Source organism: Bos indicus x Bos taurus, chromosome 24 (genome assembly GCF_003369695.1).
Source record: "Bos indicus x Bos taurus breed Angus x Brahman F1 hybrid chromosome 24, Bos_hybrid_MaternalHap_v2.0, whole genome shotgun sequence".
Lineage (NCBI taxonomy): Eukaryota > Metazoa > Chordata > Mammalia > Artiodactyla > Bovidae > Bos > Bos indicus x Bos taurus.
Genome location: NC_040099.1, coordinates 25,798,855 through 25,822,067, shown reverse-complemented (window position 1 = coordinate 25,822,067; position 23,213 = coordinate 25,798,855). Strand labels below are relative to the sequence as shown.

General features: G+C 40.8%; 1 protein-coding gene across 1 annotated transcript in view; it reads left to right on the top strand.

Moving 5' to 3' along the window:
- Positions 1-23,213, top strand: part of DSG2 (desmoglein 2) — a 52,864-nt gene that overhangs the window by 14,596 nt on the left and 15,055 nt on the right. Inside the window, exons 2-9 of the mRNA XM_027525622.1 lie at positions 4,773-4,808; positions 8,120-8,254; positions 13,562-13,723; positions 13,819-13,963; positions 14,797-14,963; positions 17,739-17,876; positions 17,989-18,174; positions 21,922-22,187. Coding sequence (XP_027381423.1) covers positions 4,773-4,808; positions 8,120-8,254; positions 13,562-13,723; positions 13,819-13,963; positions 14,797-14,963; positions 17,739-17,876; positions 17,989-18,174; positions 21,922-22,187 — 1,235 coding nt within the window. The remainder of the gene's footprint in view (positions 1-4,772; positions 4,809-8,119; positions 8,255-13,561; positions 13,724-13,818; positions 13,964-14,796; positions 14,964-17,738; positions 17,877-17,988; positions 18,175-21,921; positions 22,188-23,213) is intronic.

Sequence of the window (23,213 nt, the reverse complement as noted above, 5' to 3'; positions counted from 1 at the left end):
GAGACTGTGCATTTGTTTTTCTTCTTATCAGAGGGAAGAATCTTCTTCTGGAAGCTCCTTGATATCTCATTGGCTGAATTCTCTCACCCGTTGTTATAAACGCAATGTTTGTGTCCTAACCCGAATTCACATGCGGAAGCCCTAACTTCCAATGCGATAGCATTTGAAGGTGGGGCCTTTGGGAGGTAATTAGGTTTAGATGAAACTTTTGCTACTCCAAATAATTGTAACAACCTCTAGTAATAACAAAGTTCAGAAGAAAAGCCCTATCTTTATGCCCTCTCCTAAAAAGTGGTGATGAGACTGGAAACAAGATTGTAAGGTACTACACTTACACACCCAGCTCTTGGCTTCTGAATACCATTCAGTATTAGAAATCAAGGCTTCCTGATGAAATGGTTCATTCTAAAGCTGGGACAGAGAAAATACAAGACGAATGTGGAATATCTTGTAATACTAGACAGTAAGAAAGAGCTCAAAAACTAAAGCATGGGGACATGTCAGAGGGACATAGAATTTAACCGTCAAGATCTTCCAGTGGCCACAGCTGGAACTGTTTGAACAACAAAATAAATAAAATGGTGTTATATTATAATCCACACAGTAAAATCAATATGTATGAGTCCAAGCTGATAAAGATGATTGAATTAGTAAATAAGTGATAGAAAAAGAGATAAATCTTTCTCACAAAAGAATTCCAAACAACAAGCATAGATTCCCTGCCCCTCTGAAGCAGAGCTTAACCCCTCTCCTCCGGCATGTGCCCATTCAGCATCCCCACTCTGAGGTGAGCTCGACTTAATGACTCACTTCAAAGAATACAGCACGTGAAGGGAGAGTTGCAGCTTTACAGAGGAGAAACCTGCAAAGGATGCTTAGCAAATACTGTCGCGTGGCTGTCATGCACCCCTGATATGCTGTGATGAAAAGGGCACTTCACCACCACTCTGTGGTATTCTTTACAAAAACACACCGCCCAGTTCTAAATGTAAGAAAAATAACAGATACATCCAAGTAAGAAGATACTCTGCGGGATAATTGGCCAAAGTGAAGTCCTCAAAGTGGTCAAGGTCATAAACAAGGAAAGCCTGATAGATGGTCACAGACTAGAGTAGGTTAAGGAAGCATGAAAACTTCCTGCAACATGGGGCATTAATGGAGGAAATACCGAAATCTGAAGTATAGAATTTAGTTAACTGTACCAATTTTCAGCTCTTAGTTTTGACAAATGTACCACAGTTATTTAAAATGTTAACTTTAGGGGGAGATGAGTAAAGGCACTCAGCACTCTCTCTACAATATTTGTGTAAATCTACAAATACCCCTGAATTAAAAATTCAGTTAAAAAGAAATGTGTGAGAAAACCAATATTGTACTTCAATTAAAGAATTCAGGGAAATTCTCAAAAATCAATTGTTGCAGTGGCAAAAGCATGTAACAACAGTAAAATGTAAATGGGATAAAACCCCTTGAGAAGCAATGGGCAATGAAAAAAACAAAGTGTATGCTAGACAGCTGTTGAAACTGGTTATGCAGATGTTCATTGTCCTGTTAACTCTGCTTTTGTATATATAGTCATAGCACATCTTACTCCATATCTGTAAGTTCTGTATCCAAAGTTCTCCATTCACAGAGTGATGAGTAAATTGCAATGTAAACGTTTTAAGCAGTTAAAAGTAAGTAAATTCATGAAATAAAAGATTCTCTGCTTTCAAGATAATTAGCAATCAAGAGTGACAAAGCTTCTTGTATCAACTACTGAGATAATAATGAATAGATGAACTTTGTTGTCTGTATCCCTCAATGAATGAATGATGTTGCATATCACAGCTCTACAACTTTTGCTACTTAAAGTGCAGTTCAAGAACCTGCAGCCTCAGCATCATCTGAGAACTGGTTAGAAATGCCAAGGGTAAAGCTTAAATTCAGGCATACTGAAATGAAATCTTCATTTTAACAAGAACCCCAGTGAACAAAATACAGATTAAAACTTACGCACTGTTTATGTGGTTTTCTACATTTCTTAACAAGTAACATTTGAAAAGGTACACTCAAATAAAAAATGAAAATACTTTTATAAAGAGTTTACATTTGACTTGAAAACTATAAATTGCCCTCCTTTACTTATATCCTGGAATATATATATTTGGTCAGAATAACATTTACTTAAAGTTACATATAATATCACACCTTTGCTAGGCCCAGTAAGATTCTAGGGAAGAATAAAAGTGGAGAATATATTACCTGGGCAACTCCTCAGGAGAGTTTGTACAGAGAAAACAATGGTTAGGAGACTAGGCAAGAAATGTATCACATTTTAAGAATGTCCCCTGATGATGTGACAATGAGGAATCCTGAATCTCATCCCTATTCTTTCCCTTCGAAAATACCCACCAGAGGAACATGCAGAAAGGAGTAATCCATTTAGCATTGCTTTCCCTTTTTTGTTACATCATACCACCTTTGAAAGTACATAACTTGGGGAGCACAACTTTGGTTAGAGATATTTCTAGCCATTGCTAGCTGGTCAACTAGTAACAGGATGAGGAAGAGATAATATTCTGACTATAAAACAGAAAATTAGCCACGGTTGTTCATCTCCACAAGAGAAACTTATACTAGAGGCTGAACACCCACTATCCTTAAGTATCTCTTTGCCAGAGTGGAAACAAGAACACGTACTACAAGGCAGAGGAAAGAAAGGAAGAGGAAAGATCAATGTGTAGAACAGACCCTGCGAGACGCTTCAAAAGGATGGAAGCGAAAGAGACTTAGAAACTTTAGGGAAAGCCCTGCTTTCCATGATGTAGCAATCAAGGCTTCATGGATCCATGTGACCTGAGATGCCACATGAAAAAAAGCAGGAAAGACTGAGAAAAATCCAAATTTAAGACTGATTACAAAGAATACATAAATAGCAGGTGAGGACATAAAGGCAATAAATACAGATTTCAGTTTGGAATTATAGTGGAATCAGGATATGGAACAGTAGATTAAATGTTGGCAGAAACAAGGAAAAGTTTTAATTATTTTTAAGATGGTGAAGATCTAAATATGTTTGGCCATTATTGGTGAAGGAAATACACATTTGGTTAGCAAATGAAGTAGCAAATCCAGGTAAAAGATTAGTGGAAGGAACAAGGTTCTTGAGAAGGTAAATGTGGGAGAGTAAGTGGAAAAGTTGCAAATAAAGCACACAGATGATGGTTAACCTTGAAAAGGCATTAGGACGGCTCTTCCTTGGGAAAAGAAGGGAAGGAGAGGGGAATCGGAGATACAATCCATCAAATAAAATGTGGGATCATTTCCTGAGAGTGAGTGGGCTCAGGAATGTGGTGTGAGGGATGCAATACAAGAAGCAAAGATAAGGCGATTATATAAAATTTATGGTCTGAGTGAGCACACTTTTGAGAATGAAAGAGATGCTCACAAACAGGATGTCTGCACAACAGAACTCTTCTGAACAAACGTAAACATACCCTGGAAACAAACATCACTATTGTGAAGGAAGCATGGATATGTGACGGGTCCCTTCAGCCTCTCTGGCCCTCCCCAGCAATGTTGCCAATACAGGATTAAAGAGAATCATAGTTAGGCTTCCAGAGTTGGGGGAAAAGTGAGGCCAGAATATTAGAAGCTCAAGAGACTGAGAATCCCTGAGTCATAGACAACAACTTTTGAATGGCTGCAGTCATGTGCTAGCACTGTCCAGCAGAATTGTCTGCAATGATGGAAATGTTCTTAAGCCTCTTACCTCATGTGGCAACCGGGCAGATGAATTAATTGAAAATAATTAGCTTCCCTGATGACTCTTCGGTAAAGAATCCGCCTGCCAATGCAGGAGATGCGGGTTCAATCCCTGGATGGGGAATATCCCTTGGAGAAGGAAATGGCAACACACTCCAATATTCTTGCCTGGCAAATCCCATGGACAGAGGAGTCTGATGGGCTACAGTCCATGAGGTTGAAAGAGAGTCAGATATGACTTAGTAACTAAACAACAGCAACGAGTCACGTGAAGCATTAAGCCAAGAGTGAAGCCAAGAGATTAATGGACTATAAAGAATGCAGCAGGGGTCAGAAGGCAAGATGGGAGCTTTTGTGCAGATTGAGCGTAAATGTAACTATTTAGTTGTGAATAATGATGTACTTAGTTGTGAATAGCGATGAAATCCCAAGTGTGACAGTGCTTGGTAAGAACCAAAGAAAACAGCTAGTGGGACTGGAGGGGTTGTTGAGGAATGAAGTCTGAATATGGGCAGTCACGTGTGACCTGCAGGGGATGATGGGAGTTAGTAGGGGGCAGGGCTAGGGGGCGCATCTCACACTAAAGACCTTGAGGAAAGCTACGTGGGTCCCCGAGAACATGAGGTGAAAACCACCAGCTAAGGAGAGAAGGATCGGGTCCCCGAGAACACGAGGTGAAAACCACCAGCTAAGGAGAGAAGGATCGGGGAGTGGCTAGGATTTCAAGATGAGAGTTTCTGCCTTTGTTTTTCCGATGGTAGCTGTGTTCTGAGTTTCCTGGGGGAGGCAGTATGCATCTAAAAGAAGCTGGATTTGGGTTCTGCTCTCTGGCTCTGGTCATGGTGGGGAACAAACAGGAGAATTAAAATGTGTTTCCTTTTGACAAAGGAGGAGAGTGGTGGTTAAACACACACATCCTTCTTAATGTCTATAATATCCTAGGTGGTAGGTTATTCATTAGCGAAATATTTAAGCTGAGTTGACTGATACGTTGTATTAAACAACAAATAATTTTTATTTTCTAGATCTGCTTTGACTTTGGAGATGGACTCCATTTTGAGGTAAGAAACAAAGGGGATTATTCCTATCTTGAATTTTACAGAAGACAGTGCGTCTTTACCAGACTGAAAGCACAGACTCCCACTGAAACCGCTAGGTGGCGTTTTGAGGGGGTGCCGAGGAGCCGCGGACCTTTATGTCTCAGCACAGGAAAGAATTCAGCGAGAGGCGTAGTGATAGATAAGAAATTTACTAGAATAGGATGATTGTGAAGCTTCCAGACAGGTGGTCAAGGGTTGTGCTGCCCCGAATATTAGTGGGTTCAGTTCAGTTCAGTCGCTCAGTCGTGTCCGACTCTTTGCGACCCCATGAATCGCAGCACACCAGGCCTCCCTGTGCATCACCAACTCCCGGAGTTCACTCAGACTCACGTCCGTCGAGTTGGTGATGTCATCCAGCCATCTCATCCTCTGTCGTCCCCTTCTCCTCCTGCCCCCAATCCCTCCCAGCATCAGAGGCTTTTCCAATGAGTCAACTCTTCACATGAGGTGGCCAAAGTACTGGAGTTTCAGCTTTAGCATCATTCCTTCCAAAGAAATCCCAGGGCTGATCTCCTTCAGAATGGACTGGTTGGATCTCCTTGCAGTCCAAGGGACTCTCAACAGTCTTCTCCAACACCACAATTCAAAAGCATCAATTCTTCGGTGCTCAGCCTTCTTCACAGTCCAACTCTTACATCCATACATGACCACAGGAAAAACCATAGCCTTGACTAGACGAACCTTTGTTGGCAAAGTAATGTCTTTGCCTTTCAATATGCTATCTAGATTGGTCATAACTTTTCTTCCAAGGAGTAAGCGTCTTAATTTCATGGCTGCAGTCACCATCTGCAGTGATTTTGGAGCCCAAAAAATAAAGTCTGACACTGTGTCCACTGTTTCCCCATCTATTTCCCATGAAGTGATGCATTTTTATAAATAAAAGGAAGAAAGGGGATGGAAAGAAGATCACCTTGTTTTTCATTCTTTTGAGTCTTACGTCATTAACTCCTATGTGTTGGGTGGGGGAGTTATTGACCCTATATGGTGCATCCCTCATGGCACTTTGGAAAAATTATATTAGGTCTCAGTACAGTGAGGGTCTTTCACTTTGAAATGTCACCTTCCTGTAAATTATTGTTTTTTGTATTTGCAGAGAGTATGTTTTAAGGGTCATTAACTTGTTGTTGTCACTGGGCAGGTTTGGGGCCTTATTTTCCACTATTGTTTTTTTTGTTTATTTTGGGACATGTCTCTTGCTTCTGTTACATGGTTTTGTTGTTAAGCAAACCCATCTAGCTTCGATGCTAAGCAACTTGTTCAGCTTTATGAATTAAGTAAGTCCACATTGTTTTGGGATTTTTCCATTACTTGCTTGAGTGATTATTTACTTACTGTGGTCTCCCAAAGCCCACTAAGTTCCCTCTCTATTAACAGTCTCCTAATGGGACTTCTGAGCTAGCTTTTGGTTATCCTACTCTATCCCTGGGGCTTCCCAGGTAGATCAGTTATAAATTTCAGGTGGATTCAGGTAAATTTTAGGTAAATTCCCAGGTGGATCATTTCCTGCCAGGAAGCAGGAAATGTGGGTTTAATCCCTGGGTCAGGAAGATCCCTTGGAGAAAAAAATGACTACCCACTCTAGTATTCTTGCCTGGGAAATCCCATGGACAGAGGAGCCTGGTGGGCTACAGTCTCAGTTCAGTCGCTTAGTTGTGTCTGACTTTTTGTGACCCCATGGACTGAAGTACACTAGGCTTTCCTGTCCATCACCAACTCGACAGTCTGTGTGGTGGGCTACAGTCTATGGGGTGGGCTACAGTCTATGGGGTTGCAAAGAGTCAGACATGACTTAGCAACTAAACAACACCAGCTCTATCCTATCACCTCAGACTCAGCCATTCCCACTCAACCATGTTCACAGGAACCTCTACCCAGGGGAGATGCAGCATTTTTGACAATCTAAATATCCATCAGTAAGAGAATGGTAAAAGTAAAACAACTCACGGTACATGGAGGAATGTCCATGATGAGGTACTGAATGAAAAATCAAGGGACAGAATGTGATGTATAGTATTGGGTTGGCCATGAAGTTTGTTTCAGGTTTTCCATAAGCTATTGCAGAAAAAAACCTGAACAAACTTTTTGGCTATCCTAGTATAATTCCATTTTTATGGAAAAAAAAAAGGTTGTTAACAATGCATTTTCTAAAACATGAGTGGAAAACTGGGAGGCTGTTGTACATTTTTACATTATAAACTTTAATATTGTTTTAATGTTTTGATACATAATTAATTTTTTTAATTATAGAAGAATTTTTCCACTCAAAACAAAGGAAAAAAATCAGTGACCTAGTGCTAACCAGTGTAAATATTTTGAAGTAAAATGCAAGTTATGTAGAGCAATAAAATGAGTAAAATGGTAAACTTAGTATAAAAATCATCTCTGATCTTAAAATACTAGGTCATTTCATTTTAATACTGCATGAAAATTTTCCTTGGATAAAATATATATTCATCTATTAAAGCCCAACTGAAAACTTATGGATTAGTTTTCTGCCTAGTTTTTGATAAACCAGAGATGGGCCATTTAATCCTTTAACTTCATTCTTAAAACAATAAATTCATTAACTGACACTTTCACTAGTTTTAGTTAAGGTGATATCAACAGGTTACTGATAATTTTGTCTTAAAGCGTTAGTGATTCATTTTTAAATTATAAGCCACCACAGAAAAATAAGACTTCATTTTCAGTGAGAAACATTTCTTGACTTGCCGTGTTAATTGTAATTTGCCCATTTGTAAGGTCACTACATTATTCTAGCCTTTTTAAGTCTTCCCTCTGGGAGATCTTTCCTTGCTGATAAAAAACCAACAAAACAAAACTGCTTTACTGGTTTGGAAACAAGCTCTTCAGGTAGATAGTGTTTGTTCCAGAGTATATATTTTCTCTTTGAAAATGAAACCTGTGCGTGCGTGCCAAGTTGCTTTAGTCATGTCCAACTCTTTGTAACCATATGGACTGTAGCCCACCAGACTCCCCTGTCCATGGGATTCTCCAAGTAAGAATACTGGAGTGGGTTGCCGTGCCCTCCTCCAGGGGATGTTCCTGACCCAGAGACTGAACCTGTTTTTCTCTTATGTCTCCTACATTGGCAGGTGGGTTCTTTCCCACTAGCGCCACCTGGGAAGTCCAAAGCCTATATTAAGGCCATATCAAAAAGTATGAAATAATTTATACCTTGGAATTGGCACAGCTTTCTTTCAACTTCTAGTACATTTTATGATTCCATACTAATGTTTTACTAATTTTTTGGCAACATTTTATTGCTTTAGGCCTTACATTCAAGAAATGAAAGCAAGTTGCTTCCTAAACACATTCACCCAGTGAGACAAAAGCGTGCTTGGATCACAGCCCCTGTGGCCCTCCGGGAGGGAGAGGACCTGTCCAGGAAGAATCCGATTGCCAAGGTACTGTCTAAAGAGGAAAAGGAAGTACATGCACGAAATGTGTCTGAGATCATCCATGTTCACTGTAAAATTTTAGGAATGTTACATGATGTACTGACTGAACTTTTTAATATTCTAGATGTCACCTTGAAGATCACTTTCCTATTCTAGAAGATGCAGCATTAGTGGTGAACATGTATTTAATGGAGGGCTTTGATTCAACTGGGCTTTCCTGGTAGCTCAGCTGGTAAAGAATGCGCCTGCAATGCAGGAGACCCTGGTTCGATTCCTGGGATGGGAAGATCTGCTACGGAAGGGATAGGGTACTACTCCAGTATTCTCGGGCTTCCCTGGTGGCTCAGCTCGAAAAGAATCTGCCTGCAGTGAGGGAGACCTGGGTTTGATCCCTGGGTTGGAAAGATCCCCTGGAGAAGGGAACAGCTACCCACTCCAGTATTCTGGCCTGGAGAAGTCCATGGAGAAGTCCAGGGGATCTCAAAGAGTTGGACATGATTGAGTGACTTTCACTGTTTGATTCAACTAAGAGTGGACTCAGGCACTAGTTAAATCCTTGTTTAACAGAGTGTTAACAGCACTTAAAAGGAGCTCTTATCATCTGTTTTCCCTAGCACCTACCTAGGTTCTCTGGCAGGAGCCCTGTAAATTGGACTGACAAAAAATAATTAACAAGAGAAAAACAAGCTTAGTAATGTGTCTGTATGTGCTCTGTGCTCAGTCACTTCAATCCTGTCTGACTCTGCTGCCCTGTGGACTGTAGCCTGCCAGGCTTCTCTGTTCATGGGAGTCACCAGGCAAGAATACTGGAGTGGGTTGCCATGCCCTCCTCCAGGGGATTTTTCCAGGTCCAGAGATTGAACCACATCTCTTGTGTCTCCTACATTACAGGCAGATTCTTTACCCGTTGAGCCACCTGGGAAGCCCCTAGAAACTTGTCTGTCCTGCATGAAACACGTGGGAGTACCCAGAGATGAGTAAATCAAAGGTTTGGTTAGGATAAATGGCAACCCACTCCAGTGTTCTTGCCTGGAGAATCCCAGGGACGGGGGAGCCTGGTGGGCTGCCGTCTGTGGGGTCGCACAGAGTCGGACACGACTGAAGCGACTTAGCAGCAGCAGGCGCAACCAAGAAGCTTGCTGCTGCTGCTGCTGCTGCTAAGTCGCTTCAGTCGTGTCGGACTCTGTGCAACCCCACAGACGGCAGCCCACCAGGCTCCCCCGTCCCTGGGATTCTCCAGGCAAGAACACTGGAGTGGGTTGCCATTTCCTTCTCCAATGCATTGAAAAATGAAAGTGAAGTCGCTCAGCCGTGTCCGACTCCTAGCGACCCCATGGACTGCAGCCCACCAGGCTCCTCCGTCCTTGGGATTTTCCAGGCAAGAGTACTGGAGTGGGGTGCCATTGCCTTCTTCGAAGCTACTTAGTAGAAGGACAATAAATTTTTAGAAAAGCGATAAGACAGACAAGAAAGACCTCGAATCCCCGGGGGCAGCTACCTGGGAAGGCAAATAGATGGGCAATAATACTAGAAAAAGCTAGTTAGTCAGGTTTGTTTTGTAGATTCTCCTGGTCCTGTCTCCAGGCTGATAGGGATCTAAACTCCCCTCCAGTGATTAACTTTTTCGTCCTTGCTGTCGAGAGGGGTAGAAAAGGCACCTTTACGCACTCACGTCCTGCTCTTAGGCAAGTGAGGCTTCCCAGGTGGCTCTGTGGTAAGGAACCCACCTGCCAGTGCAGGAGATGTAAGAGACACTAGTTCAGTTCATGAGTCGGGAAGATCCCCTGGAGAAGGGCATGGCGACCCACTCCACTATTCTCACCTGAGAAATTCCAGGAAAAAGGAGCCTGTGGGGCTGCAATCTATGGGGTCGAAAGAGTCAGACACGACTTAATGACTAAACCACAACAGTCTTAGGCAGGTAGGGGGAGGACAGAGAGTTTTTCTTGTATCTGCTTCTTCTCAATCGCTTTCAGCTTGAAACTATTATATCAGAGTCACACATTCTGCCGCCCTACCCATGAAAGTAGTTTTCAAAATGAAAAGAAACTGCTATCTAACTCATCTTGCCTGAAACAGTCTGGGTTTACGACCATTGTCCTGACCTAATTATTAATAACTCCCCTTTCAACTCTCTAAAAGTCCTACTGTTTTGATAAATAATATGGTAGTTTCATTCATTTGTATCTCAGATTTAGCACGTGTAAAGTCTGAACCCTTGCTTTTTCCGAAAGCTGTTCTCCCTAAGTTCTATCCGTTTCAGTAAATGGTACTATAATTTTGTTCAGTATTTTCAAAACTGTAGCAGGTACTGTCAGTTCTATGCCAAAAGTGTACTCTGAATCTGCCCACTTCTCTCCACTGCCATGCTCCTCGTGCCCGTCAGTGTCAGCTCTGACCTGTGTTGCCGAAAGCACCCTGACCTGGTCTCCCTGCCTTCACTCTTGCCTGCCCCTCCCCCCCACAGTCCATTCTCCAGAAAGCAGCCAACGTGGTCTTCTGAACTAAAATTTTCATCCCCTTCGTGAGGCCCTTTCAACAGCTGTCCACTGCAGTGGAAGAAACATACTCCTCACCTCTGCCAACAAGAGCTCTCTTAGGATTTGTTGACTTTGACCTCCTCTCTGACCCCAGCTCCTATCAGCCTTCATCCCATACTCTGCCACCTCCCTAAGCTGACACAAGCCCAAAGCCCATGCCAGCCTCCCACCCTTTCGTTGTTTAGTGGCTCAGTTATGTCAGAGTCTTTACGACCCCATGGACTGCAGCACTCCAGGCTTCCCTGTCCTTCACTATCTCACAGAGTTTGCTCAAACTCATGTCCATTGAGTCGGTGATGCCATCCAACCATCTCATCCTCTGTCTTCCCCTTCTCCTGCCCTCAATCTTGCCCAGCATCAGGGTCTTTTCCAGTGAGTCAGCTGTTCTCATCAGGTGGCCAAAGTATTAGAGCTTTAGCATCAGTCCTTAGCACTTGCTGTTCCCTCTGCCTGGAACCCCTCCCCATAGGTATTTGCAGTATCTCACAGCATAAAGCCTCTGGCCAAGAATTCCCTTCCCGGCCTCACCCCATCTCAATCCCCTCACTTCATTCAGCTCAGTTTATAGCTCATTCACCTCCAGGCGGAGAAGGCAATGGCAACCCACTCCAGTACTCTTGCCTGGAAAATCCCATGGACGTAGGAGCCTGGTAGGCTGCAAGTCCATGGGGTCTCGAAGAGTCGGACACGACTGAACAACTTCACTTTCACTTTTCACTTTCATGCATTGGAGAAGGAAATGGCAACCCACTGCAGTGTTCTTGCCTGGAGAAGCCCAGGGACAGGGAAACCTGGTGGGCTGCCATCTGTGGGATCACACAGAGTCGGACATGACTGAAGCAACTTAGCAGCAGCAGCAGCAGCACCTCCAGGACACTATGTCATAAGTTGCTTGCTTGTTGTCTGGTTCCCTCAGTACAGTGTGAGCTCCCTGAGGGCAGGGGCTTGGTCCTCAGGACTCACAGCTCGTGCACACCCTGTGCCCCGAGCAGAGCCAACATCCTGTAAACATTTGTATGAATGAATAAATGTTCATAGGCAAGTGGTACCTTCATCTTTCCAACCTTATAAACAGCACACACAACAAGCTCCTTTTAAAAAAGAGCAGTCAGGAACAGAAGACACTTTCCTTTTTCCAGCAGTATATTATTTTGATAAAAGCCCTCTTAAATCTAAATGTTTGATTATGGCTTTACATAAAGTGAGTGAAAGTGGCTTAGTCGTGTCCGACTCTATGCAGCCCCAAGGACAGTAGTCTGCCAGTCTCCTCTGTCCATAGGATTTCCCAGGCAAGCATACTGGAGTGGGTAGCCATTCCCTTCTCCAGGGATCAAGCCTGGGTCTCTTGCATTGCAAGCAGATTCTTTACAGTCTGAGCCTCCAGTGAAGCCCATGACTTTACATAATAGTTTGTATACAAGCAGTTAAGCTTTCTGGTTTGCTTAGTGCTAGTTTGATGAGATATCTGAGTTATTCACTCATTCTTTCAATAGGTTTCCCTAAAATACATGGGGTTCAGTAAGCATTAGCTATTCTTCTTACTAATTTTAATTATAAAAGTTGTTAAGAGTAAAATTTACATAAAAAGCAAAACATTCTGTTGTAGTTCCCCAACTTTATAGATTCTTTATCTAAAAGTAATACTGTCAACAGCTTAGTATCTTCCATATCTTTTGAAATCCATAAGTATGTATATACTTACATACTCCTATGTGCATACATGTGTATATGCAAACCAACTGCTAGGTCCACACACAGTTTGATTTTATTTCTAACATAAGTGAAATTATATATATAGTCAGCACATAAAGATCTACAATATTCTCTATAAATACTGATGTATGTGTATACACATACACATGGGTTGTGTGTGTATATGCATGTACTTGGCAAAAAAAAAAAGAAACACAGAGAAAGGGAAAGACAGACAGAGGCTCAGTGAAAAGTGATCACCGGACTGCCTCAGGGTCCCCATTCCTCCAGGAGCAGAGCAGGCGTGGCAGGAGGTTGGAGCCGCATCTCATTCTCAGCAGCACCCTCAGCCCCAGAGCATGTTGGGAATCCTGTGGGAAGCATGTGTAGCTAATTCTGAGATTTCAGGACGAATTCTGGCAGGGTAGAGGTGGGTGATGGCTTCAGTGATGTCTGAAAAGAGAAATTGAGGATCCAGCAGGGGGCGACAGAGATACACTTACCGATGAAGAGTTAGAGATACCAGAAATGGGAAACAAACAAGTTAGAGATACAAATAGAGCTCTTTCTAGAGGAGGAAGGTGTTAACTACAGAAGTACCCCAGGTTAGAAACACTAATCTGCAGGAACATTCCAAGTAGGCGAAGCGCTTGACTATTTTAACCCTCCTGTGAAAGGATGCCTCACTCATACCTTCCTGATGATCGGAGTTATAAAGGTGGTTTTGAGTCTGCAAATGTTACCTTACCTAAATTTAAAATCCACTCTTACCAAGATGTACCCCCCTAATGATTTCTTAATTTCATAACAACCCTAAGAGGTAGGCAGAAGTGTCTGTTCACATTGCAGGTAAGAACACTGAAGCGTGGAGAGTAGGTAACCGTTAGTATCACACCTAGTGCAGCTGTGACACGATTAGACCCGGGTGCTCTGACCCCAGCACCTCTGCTGTGGATCACCTGTGTCCTCCCACCTCCCTCCTTTCAACATCCAACAGCTTCAGAGCGAAATTTTCAATTAAAAACGATTACCTGTGTGTTAGCGTTTAACTTGAAGCATTCCTCTCTTATTTTTATGTTAGATACACTCTGATCTTGCAGAAGAAAAAAAACTAAAAATTACATACAAATACACTGGAAAGGGGATCACGGAGCCGCCTTTTGGTGTGTTTGTCTTTAATAAAGACACCGGAGAACTGAACGTTACCACCATTCTAGATCGAGAAGAAACGCCATTTTTTCTGGTAAGAACAATTGTACATTTTATTATTTTTTTGAAATTGTGCTACTTGAATGACCTCAGCCTAAATGCCTTCTATTATGTATGTCCTGATTCCAGGTAACTGGTTACGCTTTGGATGAAAGAGGAAAAAACTTAGAGAAACCAATAGAACTCAGAATTAAAGTTCTTGACATCAATGACAACGAGCCAGTGTTCACACAGGACGTCTTTGTTGGGTCTGTTGAAGAGCTAAGTGCAGCAAGTAAGAGTTTATTGTTTTTATGAATGAGTACCCAAGATCATTCTGTGCCCAGCATGTCACTGAACACTGAAACCTCTGTCTTAGTGGAGGCTGAATATTACCCACAGGAAAAATAATAATAAACTGATTGATCTAGGTTTGGAAGTGATTTTTTGTTGTAAGTTTTTTTACCCTCAAAACAGATGTGGTAGATTGATGTGATAGGTTAGGTCTATGTAGCGACTTGTCAGTTTCACCCTGTGTCCGGAAAGCAGCCATAGATGCTATGTAAACAAATAGTTACGGGTGTGTTCCAGTAAAGTTTTATTCACAGAATCAGGCGGCTGGCTGGCTTGGGCCCACTGTCCGTAGTTTGCTAACCTTAGAAATATTATTTCTACCTCCAGGCTTCAATGCAAGTGTTAAATGCAGCTTTCTATATGGGGGCTTGCAGGAGAAATTTCTCTTTGATCTGAATATAAAGAATAGCTATGCTTCTCCTGAATTGCTTGTATTTTAATAAGCATGTATGTGTATCTGTTCATTTTTCTTTCTTTGTATCTGTTATTAGAAATGTGATAAGCAAATCTGTGGCCCTCCTATTGCGTGTCCAGGACTTCATCTTAAAAATTGTATATACTAACCTCAGCCTCACTTTTATCTTATTTTTTCTATTCCTACCTCCATTCACATTTGCTCCCTCAAGCAATTAAATTCTTTGATCTTAATAAACTAATTTGATACATACCTAAAATCCTTTTTGGAACAAGCTGATATGATACATAAAATAATAACATAACATAAGAGTGCTAAAAGTTGTGTTTCATCTTGGACCCCTTCGTTTCTGCTACCAGATACACTAGTGATGAAAATCAACGCAACCGATGCAGATGAGCCCAACACTCTGAATTCTAAAATTTCCTATAGGATCGTGTCTCAGGAGCCTGCTAATTCTCCAGTGTTTTACCTAAATAAAGATACAGGAGAGATCTATACAACCAGTATTACCTTGGACAGAGAGGTAAATTGATATTTCATGTTATTCATCTTTTCTGCTCTCCTCTCCTTCCAGTTTATTCTCTCTCTAGTCTAATTTTCTGACTTTGTCTTGTGTTTCAGAATGATCCTCCTCTAGGGATGTGCTGTCTAGTATCATAGCCATCAGTCATACGTGGCCATTGGCCACTTGAAATGTGACTAGTCCCAGTTGAGATGTGCTGTAAGTGGAAAATATACACCAGATTGGGAAGACATAATATGAAAAAAAAAAAAGAATGTTGAAATATCACCTTAATAATTCTTGGTTGATCACTTGTTGAATTAATAACATTTCCGATACCATGGGTTAAATGAAATTTCTTTGTTTAAAACTAGTATCAGCTGGTGTTTAAACAATCCCCTGTCATTACTATAAGTAGGCATCATGGTAAAGGAAGAGGAAGATAATCAACCAGAAAACCCCCCGAATGTTTTTGTAAATGAAAAGGCAAACCAATATACTTCTCCCAAAGCAAAAATAAAACTAGTATCAACTGTCTCCTTTTACTTTTTTTTTTTTAATGATTTATTTATTTGGCCACACCATGTGGTTGGGGATCTTAGTTCCCCAACCAAGGATTGAACCCAGGCTCCAGCAGTGAAGTGCCAAGTCCTAACCACTGGACCACCAAGGAATTCCCTCTTTATTTTTTTTTTCATGTGGCTCCTGGAAATTTTTAAATTACATAAGCATTGGCCTAGGGCCTCTCCAGTCAGAATCTGTTTGCTAGAGAGTTCTAAAGCAATGTTCCTTACTTTGTGGTTCTGTAATGAAACTTTAGGAATCTTTCCTACTGCTAATACATTTTCAGAGGGAGGAAAAGAGATTGAAATAGAAGTCCTGTTTAGAGTAATAGCAGTATTTGTAAAGAGTTATTGTAAATCCCAAATTGGAGGAAAATTTGAGTTGTTTCCTAAAGGATATTTTCTCAAACATTTCATTTTTTTATTTCTAAGTCAAAGGGAACATTTTAGTTGAAAAGGGAAGACAAGATTTCATAAATGCTACACGTATAAAGATGTTAACAGCATGCATGGTAAAATCCTTAGAGTGCTGTATTGTCATCAAATATAAATCATCATCAGACACAATCAGTGTATTTTGTAATGCTTAAAAAAATTATTTAACTCTGGCCAGAGAGGAAGAGGATGTGAGTCAACATTCCTTTGATATCTTTCTTTTTTTTTTGGATATCTTTCTAAATGATAGTGAAAGTGTTAGTCGCTCAGTTGTATCCGACTCTTTACAAGCCCATGGGCTGTAGCCTGCCAGACTTCTCTGTCTGTGTGATTCTCCAGACAAGAGTACTGGAGTGGGCTGCCATTCCCTTCTCCAGGGGATCTTCCTGACCCAAGGATTGAACCTGGGTCTCCCGCATTGCAGGCACATTCTTTACCATCTGAACCACCAGGGAAGCCCTAAAGGATATTATTACTCCTAGAATTCTACTCTACCTTTTCACATAAAATGAGAATGGAAAAGTACTATTTTGAAGTAGTAGTACTATTGAAGTACTATTTTGCTAAATGTCTCTGAAACATTTAGCAGAAAAAATACTGGCTGTCACTTACTGGGCAAGCCATGTGCCCAGTGCTATTACAAGCCTTTTACGTGGATTAATTCAGTTAATGAACCTGTGAACCCTGTGAGGCAGATCCAGTTATTATTCTCATTTTATGTAGAAGGAAACTAAGGGTCAAAGGGATAATGTGTGTCCGACATAGCTAGCATGTCAGAATTGGAACTCAGGCAACTGGTTCCAGAGTCTCTGCCATCCTGCCTTTCACTGAGCAGTTTTGCTCTGTACAGGGTCCCGGGCATGGGCACTCGCTGCCCAGCTCCTTCTTAAACTTCAACCACACTGATGGAGCCATCAGAAGGGACCACATGGAAGAGACGGGTCCCCTTTGGAATAACATCTGAGACATTGTTCTCTAGGTTGTCTTCTCCAAGAATCTTCTCTACCGGGGATAAAAAGTGCACCAAGTTTTGCCTTTACTGACCCAGTGTTCTTGGGGGGTTAAGTCTTCATGACAACTTTTAACCTAAAATGAAGTGTGCTATAAAAAACTAATTTCTAGAGTCTCATCACTTCCAGTGTAATGCTGACTACCTTTTGAAAGCACTTTTGTGCTCAGACTATTTTAAGGAGAGACTCATCTCCTGATAAATATCACCAATGATGTAATTAAGAATTTTGATGTCAACAACTACTCTAGGCTTTTCTGCCCTTTTAAAAAAAAAAGCTCTGATGGCAAACAAACAGCATCTTCACAGAATTAACAGCAGGTCATGAAACTTTTTTTAAATATTTACTTATTTATTTTTGGCTGCTCTAGGTTTTGTTGCTGTACCAGCTCTTCTCTAGTTGCAGCGAGCGGAGCTCCTCTCTAGTTGTGGTGCACAGACTGCTCACTGCGGTGGCTTCTCTTGTCGTTTAGCACAAACTGTAGGGCCCTCAGGCTTCAGTAGTTGCAGCTCCTGGGGTCTAGAGCGCAGGCTCAGTAGTTGTGGCGTACAGGCTTACTTGCTCCGAGGTATGTGGGATCGTCCCAGATCAGGGATCGAACCTGTGTGTCCGGCATTGGCAGGCAGATTCTTTACCACTGAGCCACCAGGGAAGCCCCCATGAAACTTACTTATGAATAAAATGTACTGAGGTTCATTCCCCTGATGATAAAGTGAACTCAACCCAGAAAGACAGATTTGGGAGCAATTCATTTTCACCCCAACGGGATCTTTTTCATTGCCTTGCAGGAATACAGCAGCTACACTTTGATAGTAGAAGCAAGAGACGGCAATGGACAAATAACAGATAAACCAGTAAAACAAGCTCAAGTTCAGATTCGTATTTTGGACGTCAATGATAATATACCTGTAGTTGACAGAAACGTGGTAACTATTATTTTTATAACAAATGTGCCTATTACCTGTCAGTCATAACTAAAAATATATCACTTATGTTTGTGTTCCATCAGAATAAAAACCTCCTGTTTGTGTTTTGCAGTATGAAGGATCAATTGAAGAAAACAAAGCCAACGTAGAGGTTTTACGCATAAAAGTCTCCGACGCAGATGAAGTAGGCTCGGATAATTGGTTAGCAAATTTTACTTTTGCATCAGGAAACGAAGGGGGTTATTTCCACATAGAAACTGATACTCAAACTAATGAAGGAATTGTGACCCTGATTAAGGTAAGGACTTAGTGTTCAAATCTGGAATGACAGAAGTTGGTCAAGAGGAGGACACTGATGTATTTTGAGCTCCAAATATTTATTAGTACTGGTGCCACAATGTTAGAGATAGGCGCCATCCATATTTGCCCAAGTTCTATGGTTGTGAGTGGTCACACTCTTTGTATTTCTAATGTCAGTAGTGTGAGGGTTGCATTTTGAAACAGAGTGTATAATTCTGCTTAATTGAATCAATGAAAATTAAATTGTGTTATAAGTATATGGGTCTTAAATATTTAAAACCCTGACTCCTGCAGAATTTTTTAAACAAATTTAGAGGATGGATTTTTTTTTTAAACAAAATTAAAAAGGAAGAATACCACTGTGTGTTAAATGGTTAATGATAGAATATCAAATTTTAAAATAAAATGCAAAGCTAAAGCTTTCCAAATATTTCATTAAGTCACAGACAAAAATTGATTCCAGAAGCATCCACATTTTTACAAAACTTATTATATGGTAAAGTAAGTAAACCCTAATAGAGGAATGATGATAATATAATGTATAACAGAATAGAGGAAAATTAACTTGAAGTTTCATTGTAATAATTATGGATACCATTTATCAATAGGCTACCATATGTATATAGACCACTTTTTGTAAAGCAGAGGAAAACAGAATAAGATTCAGTTCAGTTCAGTTCAGTCACTCAGTCGTGTCCGACTCTTTGCGACCCCATGAATCGCAGCACCCCAGGCCTCCCTGTCCATCACCAACTCCCGGAGCTCACCCAAACTCATGTCCATCAAGTCGGTGATGCCATCCAGCCATCTCATCCTCTGTCGTCCCCTTCTCCTCCTGCCCCCAATCCCTCCCAGCATCAGAGTCTTTTCCAATGAGTCAACTCTTTGCATGAGGTGGACAAAGTACTGGAGTTTCAGCTTCAGCATCATTCCTTCCAAAGAAATCCCAGGGTTGATCTCCTTCAGAATGGACTGGTTGGATCTCCTTGCAGTCCAAGGGACTCTCAACAGTCTTCTCCAACACCACAGTTCAAAAGCATCAATTCTTCGGCGCTCAGCCTTCTTCACAGTCCAACTCTCACATCCATACATGACCACAGGAGAAACCATAGCCTTGACTAGACGAACCTTTGTTGGCAAAGTAATGTCTCTGCTTTTCAATATGCTATCTAGGTTGGTCATAACTTTCCTTCCAAGCGTCTTTTAATTTCATGGCTGCAATCACCATCTGCAGTGATTTTGGATTAAAGGGAAGACAAATTTTATGATTACTGAATAAATAGATAATGGCATTAGAGACAAAATCAATTTACCTGCTTGTATAGAACTAAGCATCCTTTTTTAGTCATAGATTATAGGTGCAACCCTGCTCAGTGCTTGAGATTAAAAGCCAATAATATACTGAAGGAGAAGTAGTCACATAGTGATGAAAAATAAAAATACCCTCAATGCACCATAGTAGCACAAAAAGGGACAGAGTTACTGTAAATTTAGTAGTAAAATGACAGCACCAGATTAAGAAAATTATGAATTTACTTTCTCAATGGTATAAAGAATCGCTTCCAAAGTATAAGGGCAGCCATCAGATTCCATTCACAGGAAGTTAGAGGAGATACACAAATAGCAAGCGTGCACGTAAAGGACACCCGGCATCAGTAGGCATTAGGGGAGGTGCAGATGAGGCCTGTGGGCCGTCACTGCACACCTGGCTAGAAAGAAGCTACAGTCAAAAAAGACCACCACCACCAGGATCAGTGAGAACACAGGCAAACCAGAACTCCTGTATATTGCCAGTGGAAACATTAAATGGTAGAGCCAGTTTGGCAGTTTCGTAAAAAATTAAATAGAGTACTAATCCAGTGACCCAACAATTTAGTCCTAGGTGTTCACCCAAGAAAAATAAAAACATATACAGTATCTACAAAAAAAAACTTGCATGCAAATGTTCAGAGCAGTGTTAATTGCAAATAGTCCAAATGCCTAATAACAGAATAGCTAAGTAAATTAAGTGTATCTAAATAGTAGAACACTATAGAAATGTTTTTAAAAAGAAAATGGACAAATTGGAAAATATATAGAGAGAGTGATAAACTGATCAAATGTAATACCACAATTTGCAAAGAACAGAGTATTTGGAAGAGGGTTAATCTTTTATGGCATTAATAGCAAACAAGTTATTAATAGACATCATGGTATAAAGAAGGGGGTTAGATTCTCTTCGTAAACATCCTTAGACTTCCCGGGTGGCACTAGCGATAAAGAGTCCTGCAAATGCAGGAGATACAAGACTCACGGGTTCAATTCCTGGGTCAGGACTATCCCTTGGAGAAGGAAATGGCAACCTGCTCCAGTATTCTTGCCTGGGAAATCCCATGGACAGAGGAGACAGTGGGCTGCAGTCCATGGGGCTGCAGATTTTTAAACAAATTTGAAAACCCCTTCCTGGGTTTAATATAGTCAAATATTATTTTTTTCTCCAGGAGGTCTCCTTTTATTTTTTTTATACTAATATAAACAAACAGAAAATTTGCAGAGAAATGGGACACTTAAATAGTTTCAAAGTACCACCACACAAAATACACGTGAATTACAAAGGCCAAAAAGTAACTTTACAGTGGGGAAGCCTCAGAGACAGCACCTTGATCAAAGGATCAAAATGAACATCATTAATAATGAGACAAATGAATATTATGTGCTACCTAATAAGATGCAGTGAGGTCTCAGCTTTATGATATGCTATGGGACAGAGCTGGTGGTCTGCTGCTACTTCTGTAGCCCTTTTTGCCAGAACAAACCCATGGAACACTTTTTAAGGAATATTAACCTATATTGAATGTCCCTTAACTTTTTTAAATTAAGCAAAGAATCACTTCAGATTGCTAAAAATAAAAAATATATCTATTTGAAATGATTTTGATCTTAAATAAAATTGGGGGTGCTTCCTAAACATCTTTAGGCTTCCCACGTAGTACTAGTGGTAAAGAATCCACCTGCAAATGCAGGAGATGCAAGACTCACAGGTTTGATTCCTGCGTCAGGACTATCCCTTGGAGAAGGAAATGGCAACCTGCTCCAGTATTCTTGCCAGGGAAATCCCATAGACAGAGGAGACAGTGGGCTGCAGTCCATGGGGCTGCAGATTTTTAATGACATGGTATCAATTTAAGAGTTGGAATATAGTAAGTCCCCTATATACGAGCCTTCAAGTACTGAACTTGCAAAATGAGAATGTACATTTGCGTGTCCAGTCACGTTAAAGTATGAGTGAAACTGCAATTCGCCCTCCGTCTCCTGTTGCTGACGATCCTTCAGCTCTCCCACCTCCCTCCTCTCCCACCCCCACTCTGTAACTCTTCTTGCCTGTTCACTGGATGCCAGCCCCTGGATGCCATCTGTTGTATGGTACCACTGGACTTCTCAAGGTACTTTACTGTAAGATTAGAAATGTTTTCTTTATTTTGTGTGTTTGTTTTTTATGTATTATTTGTTTGACAGTATTATTACAGTACTGTGTAGCCAGTTGTGTTAGTTGGATACCTAGGCTAACTTTGTTGGACTTAATGAACAAAGTTGGACTACGAACGTGCTCTCAGAATGGAATTCATTTATATATTGGGGATTTACTGTACTTACTGCTGTATTTTTCATGTTTTAAATGATTATATAATATCTGACACTGAAACCACATTCATGTGTTCTATTGTTTTCCCTTTTTAAAGAATTCCCTCTGATTTCGCCTTTCTAGGAAGTAGACTATGAAACAATGAAGAATCTTGACTTGAGCATTATCGTCACTAACAAAGCAGCTTTTCACAAATCAATTAAGGATAAATACAAGCCGACATCCATTCCCATCAAAGTCAAAGTGAAAAATGTGAAAGAAGGCATTTATTTTAAAAGCAGCACAATCCGATTTCACACTAGTGAGAGCATGGAGAAATTAAGCCAGGGCCAAATACTGGGAAAATTTCAAGTTTTTGATGAAGACACTGGAAAAGTACCCAATGTAAAGTAAGAGATGGTTATGAATATTATTTCCTTGTTCTAAGTTACTTTGAATGCCTCTTTTCAAAAATCATAATGGAATTTGGACACTTCAGTTCTTTGAACCCTGCCTTTGGGGGCCTACAAACCTCAAAAGGCCTGTAAATGAAATTCCTGGAGTTGTGTGGTCACTGAGAGGCCAGGTGTTTCCCCAGGAGCCCCCTTCCCTCCATGACCCGAGTGGGAGGCAAACGCTGGCTGGGTTCAGAAAAATGATGCTGATGAACCTATTTGCAGGGGAGGAAAGGAGACACAGATATAAAGAAGGGACTTGGGGACACAGTGGGGGAGGGAGAGTGAGAAGAATGGAGAAAGTGGCATCAACATACAAAGATTATCGGGTGTAAGATGGATAGGTAGTGAGAAGTTGCCTGTAGCACAGGGAGCCCAGCTTGGTGCTCCGTGATGACCTGGAGAGATGGGATGGGGGAAGGGAGGGAGTCTAGGGAAGGAGGGAGTGTATGTATAATTATGGCTGATTTGCATTGTTGTATGACAGAAACCAATGCAACATTGTAAAAAAAAAAATTTTTTTTAATGTTTAATTAAAAAAAAAGTTCTGGGTTGAGAAGGCTAAATAGCAACAAAGAGAAAGTTCAGAAAGAAACTTTCTAAAATCTGTCTTTAGAGGTAAGAAAGTAGCAAGTAAAATTTACTGCAAGTTCACTTTACGTAATTTAAGTGGGAAAAAAAGCTGCATAATGCATTAAAATTTTAATAATGGGGAAACCAGTTTTAATTGATCATCAGCCTTGAAAATTGATCTTGATTCAAACCAGGCTCTTTGGTCCAGGGGTTGATAAAACTTGTAACATTTGTCTTGATCCTGGTGACCTTTATTCAGAATATAAAATATTAATATAAAATATATTAATTATTAATTAATATAAAATATTATTCTTTATTTATTAAGAACCTACTAGATGCCTGAAAAGAAATGATACAAACGAACTTCTTTACAAAACAGAAAGAGACTCACAGTCTTCGAGAACC